Raw genomic sequence first — 12,226 nt, 5'->3', positions numbered from 1 at the left:
TTGATATATCATTTCAACTTAATCCTCTTTTTTCCCTAATTTTAAAATCTTGTCTCTTTCATTTATTTGATTTCTCCCTTTTGCCAGATTGATGCTTATTTTTTTAATTAATTTTGTTTATTTAAATAGCAGTGCTCCCTGTGGCGAAGATTATTTTAGTTTCTTTGAAGATAAAGGATGTTGTATTACATTAGTCTGTCTCAAAGTACTGAGAGTTCTACTGTAAAACAAATATCTGAAGATTGAATTTATCACAGTTCTGCCTGTTGAAATTAAATTTCTGGAGGGGGGTAGTGAATTACTATTCAGTATTGTGTAAACCTCTCAACAGCTGGAATTATCTGATCATTAGACTTGTCCTATTTCAGATGTGTGTATCAACAAAATCTGTAGTGTACTTTATGTGCATTAAGAAATAGTCTACAGCATAATTTCTCAAATTTTTTTAAGTGGGTATCACTTTTATAAATGTTCTGCAGATCGCCTTACTCTTTTGCCTTTCAAAAGCAGTTTTTTTATCGTATGTTTGTACCAGTATATTTTGTATTTTTAGAATACAAGTAATCAAAATTCATTTAATTTCACATTGGTATTAAGTAATTAGGTTAACAGAAGACAATTTATATTTGTTTGAGTAGTAAACTGACTATTAGAGTTTAGATAATTTTTATCTTGTTAACTGAAATTAGAGTAAATATTGGTACCAAAATTAATGAGGTGAATGAGCTTGATGCTAATTCATGCATAATTATTCTACTTGTATGTTTGGATATATGCTGGTAAGAAGTACCACAATGATAGTTCTTTAAATCCCTTTCCCTCCTTTCCCCAAGATCAAGTGCGAAGTCTGTAAGTAAAATACACACTAATAATACATTTCACAAATTGTCAGGTTTAAGAGATATGATAGACAATTACCATGTGTAATTTCCAAACTCTGAGGATTTCAATTGCAGTGGGGTATATGCAGTTAATTTGAATTGGTTTTGGGGGGGGGATCGAGGACTTATTTTCGTCTGTGAATCACATTCAGAAATGGTGGTCTACAGCACTAAGAAACATTATTTAATTAACATCAGAAATGCTTACAGCATTATTACATAGTACTTAGTTTATTATCTGATGCACTTCTGTTCATAATAAAGTATGTTCGAAAAATGTGATTATATTGATATCAAGATGAATAATTGTTAACTATTTCAAAATTTTCAGACAATGGCAGGTGATTTTATTACTAAATCATCTCAAGACTGTAGCAAAGGCATTTATGCTTTATCAAGTAAGTGAATTGCATGTTTTAACACTTATTACTATTATTTCCATTTCATTTTTTGTCATTATAGCTTCACTTCTGTAACATATATGCTTTGAAATTAGTTTACTCTTCAGTTTTTTTGTCTCTCCCTCTCCAAAATAAAGATATTGTTAATTTTAGTTTTTAGTAGTATAAAATCTTTCAATATTTGTCTCAAATTATAGTGTATATATTTTATATTTATTGAAGTAGGGCATGTTAAATTAAAAAATGCATCATGCATGTTATTGAATAGCATTGCTCATAAATTTTGCGAATTACATATTTTGCCAAAGCAGCATATGTTTTCCTCTTTTTTCCCTCTCATCAATAAAAGTTTATTTTATACCTTTCTTCAAGAAAATTAAATTTTGTTTGAAAATATAGCACAAAAAGAATAGTTACTCACAATTCAAAAACCTGGCTCTTTTTTATCTCAAATACCAACACTTTGCCATTACTGTGGTTTTTTTCCATCAGTCAAATGAATTTCAATAATATATAAATTAGCCTTGATTTTCTTGCTTATTTTTCAAATGTAAAAGCTTTTACAGATACATTGCTTTGTAAGTCCAGTGTAATTATGAGGAATTGAGGGAAGTCAGCAATACAAAGCTGTGTCATTCTTTTCTTATTTCCTTTTTTGTAGTGGTCTTCTTGAAATTAAAATTTTCCTAATGATTTCCATGTAAATGTTATCTTTTTAGTTTAGGAACCTTTTTAATTTTCACTGAAAGAAGCAGTATATTTGCCTGTAGAAGTATATAAACTTTATCATAAAATAAACTATGGCAAATAGGAAGTCTGTGGTAGCTCAGTGACCAGTTTCTTGTACTTCCAATCCTTGCACTAGAAAACAAATCCAAATATTGACATAAATGCACTTTTCCCTTGTATTAGTTCAACACTTAAGATCTTTTTAGGTATTATTGTAAAAGATACTACAGTCAGTATTATTTAATATTAAGCCTCTTTTAAGGACACCAAGGCAGCAGTGGTTATCAGCCTCTCTCTAAAAGGTGGGCTCAAGAGACAGTTACAGTGAAACAAACTGATGCTAAGCCCCACATTAATAATTTGGGTATAATAAGGACACACAGCTCCAGGAAAAAATTGTAAATGACATCAAAAATGCTACTGTGGCACCTGACATGCTCCAGATTGTCCAAAGGGGTGCAACTTGATACATCATTTATAGGGCTGCAGCCCACCATTGCAAAAGTCAGTCACATTCATAATGCACAGGCTGAAGTTCAATGATTAATCATATTTTTATCCACTGGTATCATAAAAGACAAATGCTAGAAGTGGGGTGGCAACCAATCAGTACTCTCACCAGAAAGCATCCAAATATCTGCTCTGGGATCATCAGTGCACTTTTTCCTGAGCAGTACCATATCTGTTTTCTACACTGCAGACTTCTTTTTAATCCCTAAGGTCATTAATGAGCACATATACCAAGGCAGCAGTGATGTAATTATCACCTTCACTGTAAGATTTTATCATGAGACAGTGGTTGCATAGTGAATTCTGTCTCGGGACTAACTCATCTGAAATTTGCATGATCTTTTAAAATAAGTGCTTATCTTTTTTCTACCAAAAAATTTTTCTATTTTAATTTTGTTTTTAAAAATTTTTTAAGTATCACAGTATTAAACCACGAGAGTGCACACATATATTAGTCACACAAGCGCATGCACCGGTTCTTGTTTTTTGAAGAAAATGTTGTAATATTCGGAAAAAATGTTACATCTATGTCAATAATAAATTTTATTATCAAATTTTTAATTTCCCCAAATGGTTTTATGAAAGGAAATTTCTTAAAGGAATAGAAAATCTAATTATTTATTAGCATAGGAAAAAAAATAGTACTGTATCGATACTCTTTACTCTGTATCAATTCTTATTTTTCTTTATTAGCACTATAGACACAGAGGAAAATGCAACAACAAATGTGAGCAGCACATTGAAGAAGGTGTTTTTGTGTGTTCCAAATACATATATTTTTCACATTCGGCAGAGCGCATTTTCATTTTTCTGTGCTTTTTTGCTGGACCAACACTGTATTATTTATATGTTTTTTTTCTTCTTCTTCCCCCCCCCAAAAAGTAATTATGTCTTTCTCACTCTCATTTTCAGAATCTATTATCACTGTCTGAATCAAAATCATGTGAATTAAAAATTCATAATCACTTCCATCCTCATTTTCTTCAATAGGTTCTTCGGCAGTTGATACCTCCGATACCTTTTGCAACATTTCTTCGTTGTAAGATGAATAACGTGACATTTTTGCCACTTTCTTCTATAATATCACAAATCAACTATGTAATAAACTGGTGTGAAAAACTTAAGCAACAATGTAAAATAGCAGATAGCCATGAAGTTGCAGAAAAGGAGGTCTGGAGATCAGTACAATGAACACATAAGTCAGTAAAAACGTCATGCATATGCAAATATCAGGAACAAAACGTCAGAGGCGACGTGAGCATACATAAAACGCGTGATGTCGGCGCGTGCAGCTCAACACTAGAATAAAAGGAAGGGCAGAAACACAATTCAACATATTTGCTGCAAGTGCCAGTGAGTCAGTTCGTGAAATATGGCTAGAAGAAATCACCTGGACGACTTCACACGTGCAAGAATGATTGGAGAGCTGGAGGAGGGATGTACTGTCACTAGTGTAGCTGCAGAGTTCGGAATCAACAAAAGTGTCGTTTCACGCGTTTGGAAAGCATTCCAAACCACAGGTACAGCTGTTAGAAAGGTTGGTGGTGGCCGCCCGAGGACGACAACTGCGGGGGATGACCGATATATCGTACTGCAGGCGAAAAGAGGCCAGCAAGCGCCATTGCTCAGCAACAGGGCGACAAGTGTCACAGTTTACTGTGGCCAGGCACCTTCATAAAGGGGGCCTATTCGCCCACCGTCCTGAACGCTGCCTCCCATTGAAAGTTCGCCACCATTTACAGTGGTGCAGAGAGCACAAAAACTGGACAACTGATCAGTGGAGTCGTGTCCTCTTTATGGATGACATTCGGTTCAGTACCAGAAGCGATTCTCAACACGTTTTGATTTGCAGAGAGGTCTGAACCTGGTTTTATCCCAGTAACATCAAGGAAAGACACCGTAACGATGGTCCTGGAGTTCTTGTCTGGGGAGACATTATGCTGAACGGGCGAACTGAGCGCCACGTTTTCGACAGAGGGTCTGTAACCGGGGATCGCTATTGTGAGGAGGTACTCCTTCCCCAGGTGCGTCTGTTCCGAGATGCCCAGACTTAATTTTTATGGATGACAATGCACGGCCACATCGGACTCTTGCTGTTGAGGAGCTACTGGAAAGGGAAGATATCACTTGAATGGATTGGCCAGCAAACTCGCCAGATTTAACCCCTTCGCGCCGACTGTCACGTATACGTGCCAGCAACGAACACATTTATCTACCGGCCGACATGCAGGCGTGCCAGAGCATTGTTGCGTTTACTACCGACTGTCACGTATTTGTGCCAGTACCTTGGAACGTTTTTCAAACTATAATTTCTGCCACAAGATGGCACTGTATGTCCATATGGTTTCAGATACGTGTGCATTAGACCTTCTACTCAAAATGAGAGAAGCATGACTCACATACACGTGTTTTTGATTATATAAACAAACGGGGAACTAAATGTTTCCGAATGGCGTGATTTATGACGTCTCTTTAAATCGCACTTTTATTCGCACGTGGTAGTTGTTTACTGTAAGTAGAAGTTTTATATGCGCTAAAGCGTTGAGTATTTCGGTTCACAGTTCAGTTTTTAGAAAATAATTAGATCTTGTTAGACGTGAATTCTTTCTGTTTTTACCATTTCAATGTCGAAGCGTCGAAAATGTTTAACAGAGCATGAAATAGCAGAAATGATGCAAAATATTTCAGATATTGATTCTGATATTGATTCTGAAAGATTAACTGAAAGACATTTTCCAAAACTTTGTTCAGAAGAGACTGATAAGAAAATGAGACGACAATGCTTCATTTGTTCACATTCCCGGAAAAATCCTCCAAAACGGCAAATGAGTTATTACGAGTTCAAGGAATGTAACGTAGGACTGTGTGTAGATCCCTCAGGGTTGCCACGCTACCTGGAAAACCGGAAAAAGTCAGGGAATTCAGAAATTGACCAAAAAATTCAGGGAAAAGTCGGGAAATTTAAGTGTTTTAGTCAAAATCTGGAAAAGTCAGGGAATTTCATACAACGATCCCGCCAAAAAAAGGCGAGTTTTGCGCCGACGTCGGAAGAGATCACTTTTTTGGCGAATTGTGTATCACGTGAGTGTCATTCGGGCAGCTGGCATGGAGCCAATTTTCGCAGCTCCAATTTGATTGTCTTTTAGAAAGGCAAATCAAGTTTCCCACAACTTTTGGTTTCCAGTAACCTCGAGAATTGCATGTGCAGTGCATGAACTAAAGAAAGTACCTGTCCTCGTATAAAACAAAATGGGTTTAATCCTAGTATACGGTACCATGAAGGTTAGAATCAAAAAATATGTATTGTAAAGAAAGAAAATCTCTCTGCAACAGACGTGGCTCCGTTGCATCATAGAGGGAAACAGCTGTGCGTGCGCGATATATATGTCGCCAAAGCTCGAAACCGGTGTCGAAGTTCGAAGGTCACGTTATCAAGAATTCATAAAATGAATATCGTTTAAAATTTCTTTAAACTCTAATCTAAAGGAAAAGAAAATATCTTTTGGCGCAAGTAAATTAATTCATGGATTAGTTATTTTGAGGGGGGGAAACTACGGAAATCCGTTTTTAAAATTATTGCGAAAAATCCAAGAAAAAACGTTCTTGGAGAAAAAGTTTCTTCTTGGATTTTTCGCAATAATTTAAAAATGGATTTTCGTAGTTTTCTTTTTTGTCAAAAAACGTTTCTTCTTAACACGTGCTTCTCAATTTCCTGTACACATTGCGGAGAGGGAAATTCTGGTCGGCAGATTCCGTTGCCAAATCCCTTGGCAAATTTTCCCTCCGCTTTCTAGCCGCGTAATAGCATTTATGTGTATGGAACCTTTTCTTCTTTACATAGACATTCTTTGGTTAGAATAATCTCCATGTATGGTACAGCGGGATTTGGCGACATGATGATGAGCAGTAAACGAGTCATTTTGTTCTTGGCGACAGTTTTCAAAATCGTGCAAAGGCTGTACCGTATACTAGGATTTTACCGCAATTTTTTTTTTTTTCTTTTTAATAAATACCTTGTCATTTTGCAGTAAAATAAAAAAAAATAGTAATCAGTCATCTAGGCAAACCATGTAATATAACTATATTCGCTAAAATATCGTTGATTATTCTAATTCAATTTTAAGCAATTATCTTTATTTTTATGTTATTCATATCATTTAATGTTGCTTTTTCCCTCTAAATTTATTTATCATTAGTAAATAATATTTCCAAATTTCAAGAAATTTTCTCTGGCATAATCCTGAAATTAATTCTAGCAGTATGATGACATCACGAAATTTAATGCACATATTTTTTCCTTATGTATGCTGCGAAATAAATATAAAATACCTCAATTTAGTAAAAAGATATCATTAAATAGATTTCTTTCTTTCATTTAGCTGCAGAATGTCTGCAAAAAAAGCCTTATTTTATTCCAGATTGGGAGATTCTAATCTCAATCTTCAGTGGAGAAAACAACTCCTTTTATAATTATATTTGTGTTTTCAAGTGTTAAGGTGCCTTTTAAGAAGACACCTCACACAAATTAAATTTACCTAAAATCTAACCTAACTTTTAGCATTGCGTTGTGATTTATAAGAACCGGATTAGCCTCATGTTGAACTGGTGATGATCATGAGTAATAATTAAATAAAACGTACAGTTGTTATCCAATGTATATATCTTAAATTTTATGAAGTTTCTTAAGTGGAAAAGTAAACAAAATTATCAAACAAAGTGTACCAAGAATAATTAAGAATAAATGTCCTCTGAGATTTATTGAATAATTAAGTGAATTTGCTACACAGTACAAGTAATACGATAATTAATTTACCTCTTAGCACAGCCAACGTACATTACGCGGATAGACTGGAATTTTCTCGAAACATACCTGGAAAACCTGGAAAAGTCAGGGAATTTCATTCTCCTGTTTGAGTGGCAACCCTGATCCCTGTTTTAAAATTTTTCATACGAAAAGAGAATTTTAAGTAATATATTTAGTTTTCAGATGTATAATGTTAAAAGTCATAAAATGGTGAGTAATTAAAATAAAATGTGTAAAATATGCATTTAAACAAGAAATAAGGTAATTAAAGTATATATATATAAATATCTATAAAGCATAAGCCATTTAAATACTCTATAGAGCATTATTAAACAATGCGTTGATACTTCGGAAATTTCATGGATTTAGGCTTAGTAGCAAAAAAGCCCCCGGCCCTGGAGAGACGCTCGCGGAAGACACTGCCGGCCTCCGCGATAAGCGCGCGTTTTCGCTACCCGACTCGAAGGGGTTAAATCCCATCGAACGTGTGTGGGATGCTTTGGGGAGATGCATTGCAGCACGCTTACATCCTCCAGAGAACACCCAACAACTCAAACAGATGCTGATTGAGGAATGGGCACTCCTACTGCAAGAAATGTTGCACCAGTTGGTTCTGAGTATGCGAAGACGGTGCGAAGCAACCATTGCAGTGAGGGGAGGGCATATCCCATATTAAGGAACATCTGCTTGTTGTTCTTCCTCTTGGGTAGACAATCATGAGTCACGATACTATGCGTTCAATAAAGCTTGTTTGTTTTTGTTTGATTCCATACCGCATGCATTGTATTCCTTTTTCAGCTCAGATGCTTTCGTTATCCTTTATGTACATAATACTCTCCTTCATTTCTGCATTTCATGTCTCTCAGTTGATTTCTCATGGTGTTATGGCAAAAAACCCTGCTGCTGCTTAAGTTTTGCATACCAGTGTAGTAACACAAATAGGCTCGCTGTGTCTAAAAGACCCAATCACATCAAAATCAAGACTCTGAATAAAGCCCCAATGAAAAAACTTTGTAAACATAAGAGGTCAACCTAAGACACGACTACGCTGGACCTCCACAAGTTGCGTGAAATATGTGCGCTTTGAGAAAAGTTTGTTTAATCGTGTTGGTCCTTTTTACCCAGCGTGCATGTTTGTGGTTTAATGTAATTAAATATAGTATGTATCAAGCATTTAATGAGAACCAGTTTTACATTGAGGAGAAAAAATGTGATAGTTACATTTTTGGGGAGATGGAGGTTAATAATTCTGATCAAGATTTTATATGCATAGTTATAAATCATGCGGTATAACAATTTACATGAAATTATTATATAGTTTTAAGTGTTAGCATAAATTTGATATGCGATATGTAAAGAAATATGATCTCTGCTAAAGATTGCTATTTTAATAAAGTATAATATATAGGAAAAGAAAATGTGCAAATTTGAAAATATTACAAATTAATAAGTGGGATCGTTATGAATTGAAAACATTTTTATGTTTTACTAAAAACTTTAAAATTTTTAATTCAAAAGTAACTAAGATTCATACATTTTGTTTTAAAAATTATAAGAAAAACAACTTCTTACATTATGTGTTTCTTTATATATGATTTTAACTTCTTTCATTAAGATTTATTTCTGATGCATACATTTTGTTTTGATCTTAGCTCGAGAAGTATTCAGTCTTCTCAACAGTCCACAATATAAGCATGAAGGCTTTACTGTCGGCTGTAGTTTTTTTGAAATTTATAGTGGCAAGGTATGTCTTTTCATTTTAAAATCTTGTACATTTTTCACTGCACTTTTTAATATGAAGATTACTTTTATATAAATGTTTCAAGATACTCTCTGTCTGAGATAATTTCTTCCCTATTAACCCAAGATTAATTGGAAATAAATCTGGAGATTGTAAAAAAAGTGGAATACTAATTTTTTGATTTCTATGGCTTTGTATGATTTTAAAATGTCATTCACTGTTTTTTGTAGTTTTATGCTAAATGTTTTTGTGGGTAATTTTGACATAACACTGTGTTTCTTTAGTTAACCCTTTATCAGTGCTTTTCAAAAAGTCATTGCTTAAACAGAAATCATAGCAGCGCAAATAAAAGTTTATTTCGTACTATATTTGCATTTGAAAACTGAGTAGATTGTGTAAGTAAAGTAGCCCTTTTGGTGGATGAGCATAACTTTCATTTCGGTTGCAGATTATAATCTCCATAAATTGGCTCAGATGAATGATTTCTCCCTAAACATGAAAAGAACTCTTTTTCCCAGTAATGTGAAAAATTGTAATGATTCAAAAGCTTTTACTATTTGCTTTGTGATTTCCAAAAAAAGGATCAAGAAAGGGCTTATTTAAATATAACAGTGAAGGAAAGGCTAGGGAAAAAAAAATTTACTGAATTGCAGACATGATAAAATTACCTTTTCTAATATAATTTTAATTCTGAATTATTAAAAGTACATATGTAGTTCCACAGTCTTATTTTATTTACACTAAGGTGCTGCTTAATGTGATCACCTTTTTTTTTAATAGCATTAAATGATGAGGGAGAAATTTTTTTTATTAGTAATGGAATTTAACTAATTTAGTATAAATATAACTAGGAACATATAAATGGGTACTTTCACACCATTTTAATTAGGAAAATGTAAAAGTTAATTTACAACCTGTTCATAATGTTTCTGGAAATTAATTGACGGGTGCTGTACCCCTATACTAGGATATTCCTCTTTAGGAGAGAACTCGCTAATGTAAAATTTTAAATTAGTTAATTTAAAAAAAAAAAAAGTAATCTTACTTTTACTAAATGTCTCTGAATTATATTCTTTTTAGGAGGTGGGTATTCTGAAAATAATAATAATAACTACTGGAAATGAGAAGTTGTCTGATTGCCCTGAAAATTGACAGAGTTGTTGAAAAGTAAGGTTCCCCTCCCCCTCAAAAGAAAAAATGATTGACTGATATTGAACTAAGCTGTATGGGAACTTAATCCCTTACTTGGCAACAATTCTTTATTACTTGTCAATTTTTGTAATCAATTTTGCAACTTTAGTTTTAAAAAATTATTATATATTTTGATCGTATTAAATAAATTGTTGGTCACAATAAGCGATATATTTTCTATGATTTCTAATGTAAACAGGTGGGACTTCAGCAATTTAATGATATCTGAATGATAACACTAACCTTGATTATATAAAATGCTGTCTTCTGTATATTGTATTTGTAAATTCTGCCATGTGTACTTTCTGTACAGAGTTGCCAACTCTGCCGATTTTCGACCGCTCTCCCGCCAACCCGATTTACAATATACAGTCAAAAGTCGTTAATTCGGACACCCATAATCCGGACCTCAAAGCTACAAACTTTCTGCGCATGCGTCGCGTTGGCGCATGCGCGTAAGACCTTTACCGCTGCGAATTTGCGTGTGCGCGTGCGCAAAATACATTTACGAATGCGCGTTTAATGTATAACGGACGGGATAAGCTAAGCTAAAATTATCTAATTATCTATTTCAGTTAATGTTGCAGATTGCGTTGTTCCTTAATCTTCAAATTGGATCCGGATTATTATTTTTTGCAGACTGTTAGAGCAATTTTATAAAAGTAAGCTTGAACTTTCGATTATGTCAAATAGAATTTCCGATATATATTTACTAATATGTAAAGGATATACAAAGCAAAAGTATCTTTCGGAGTCCATTAAACAAAAAATGGATAAAGGCGTTTGTTTATCTAAACTTTGTTTATCTTTAACGGGGCTGCTGTTTGTTTATCTAAACTTTGTTTATCTTTAACGCTGCTGCGGCAGTGTGCAATGAATTGGAAGTTGATTTATCAGCACTATCCTTATCTTGAGGGCAGATGTTTTTATTTTATTTGGCTTATAATTGCTTACTCAATGTAGTATTTCATCTCAATGTACTCCGCCTTTGATATGATTTAAATCAAATGCCTCGTCATTATAATTCGCTTCCGATAGCGAAGAAAGTGACAGAGTTTATTGAAAATGAATAAATTTCGATTGACAAATTAGTCGGTATTCTCGACACAGCAATTATAGGACTTGAACAGCGGACCTTTGTAACTGAACAAGAAATTATGTCTGTTTATAGAATTAAAGAGAATGTATTATCACATAAAAAACGAAGCAACTGAAACAACTTACATTGAAAGAAATGTTTAATAAAGTAAACCAATAAATATTAAGCTTTTCTTTTGTCAATTTTGATACCCTTTAGATCATAATTGTTCTTTATTTCGTAAATTACGGTTTCATATTTTTACTTTTATAATTTCTGCATGCCATTTTACCAGATTTAAACTGATGATCTATAATCCGGAAAAATCGATAATCCGGAATCGCCGAAGTCCCGACGAGTCCGGATTAACGACTTTTGACTGTATTTCTCCTGACTTTTTCTTATTCTTAATATTTCTCACGATTTTTATGGAACTTGGCTTAATATTTCGTTATATGAACAAAAAAAAGTGATTTTGGACGTCTGAAAGCAATTGAATTTTCTCTAGATTATATCTGAAATAAAACCTTGGGAATCAGATGAGAATTTCTGCTTTGTGAGTGACAGCATACGTATCCAGAAACATTGTTCTCCAGTTCTCCAGTGGGCATCGAGCTCCACTGCGTGTCATCTGGCATATATTAGCCAATGAGCACAAAGCAAGCTCAAGGCCGTTGGCCGTTATTTGGATGTTCTTTAGTTATTTCGTTCATCTTGTCCTGAGTTGTGTGAGTACACGTGCCTTTGGCAAATAGTTTTAGAAATTATCGTCTTTTGTTATGTCTGCGAGAAAGGTGAAATACTCGTGCACGTTTCAAAAATCGTACACAGTTGACTTTCCTTCCATTATTTCTTCAAGGAAATATAATAAATTTGCCATGTGTACCATCT

The 12,226-nt window shown here is 34.0% G+C and overlaps 1 protein-coding gene across 4 annotated transcripts in view; it reads left to right on the top strand.

The window, feature by feature from the left end:
* Klp10A (kinesin-like protein 10A) overlaps nt 1–12,226 on the top strand; it is a 115,749-nt gene that overhangs the window by 56,300 nt on the left and 47,223 nt on the right. For all 4 annotated transcript variants that reach the window (XM_085811535.1, XM_085811534.1, XM_085811532.1 and 1 more), the window contains 2 exons: nt 1,213–1,279; nt 8,978–9,069. In XM_085811535.1, coding sequence (XP_085667661.1) covers nt 1,213–1,279; nt 8,978–9,069 — 159 coding nt within the window. The remainder of the gene's footprint in view (nt 1–1,212; nt 1,280–8,977; nt 9,070–12,226) is intronic.

Source organism: Stegodyphus dumicola, chromosome 2 (genome assembly GCF_044657685.1).
Source record: "Stegodyphus dumicola isolate Sdum_Otavi_A_Nest chromosome 2, ASM4465768v1".
In the NCBI taxonomy this organism is placed as follows: domain Eukaryota; kingdom Metazoa; phylum Arthropoda; class Arachnida; order Araneae; family Eresidae; genus Stegodyphus; species Stegodyphus dumicola.
This window is presented reverse-complemented; position numbering and strand designations above follow the sequence as displayed.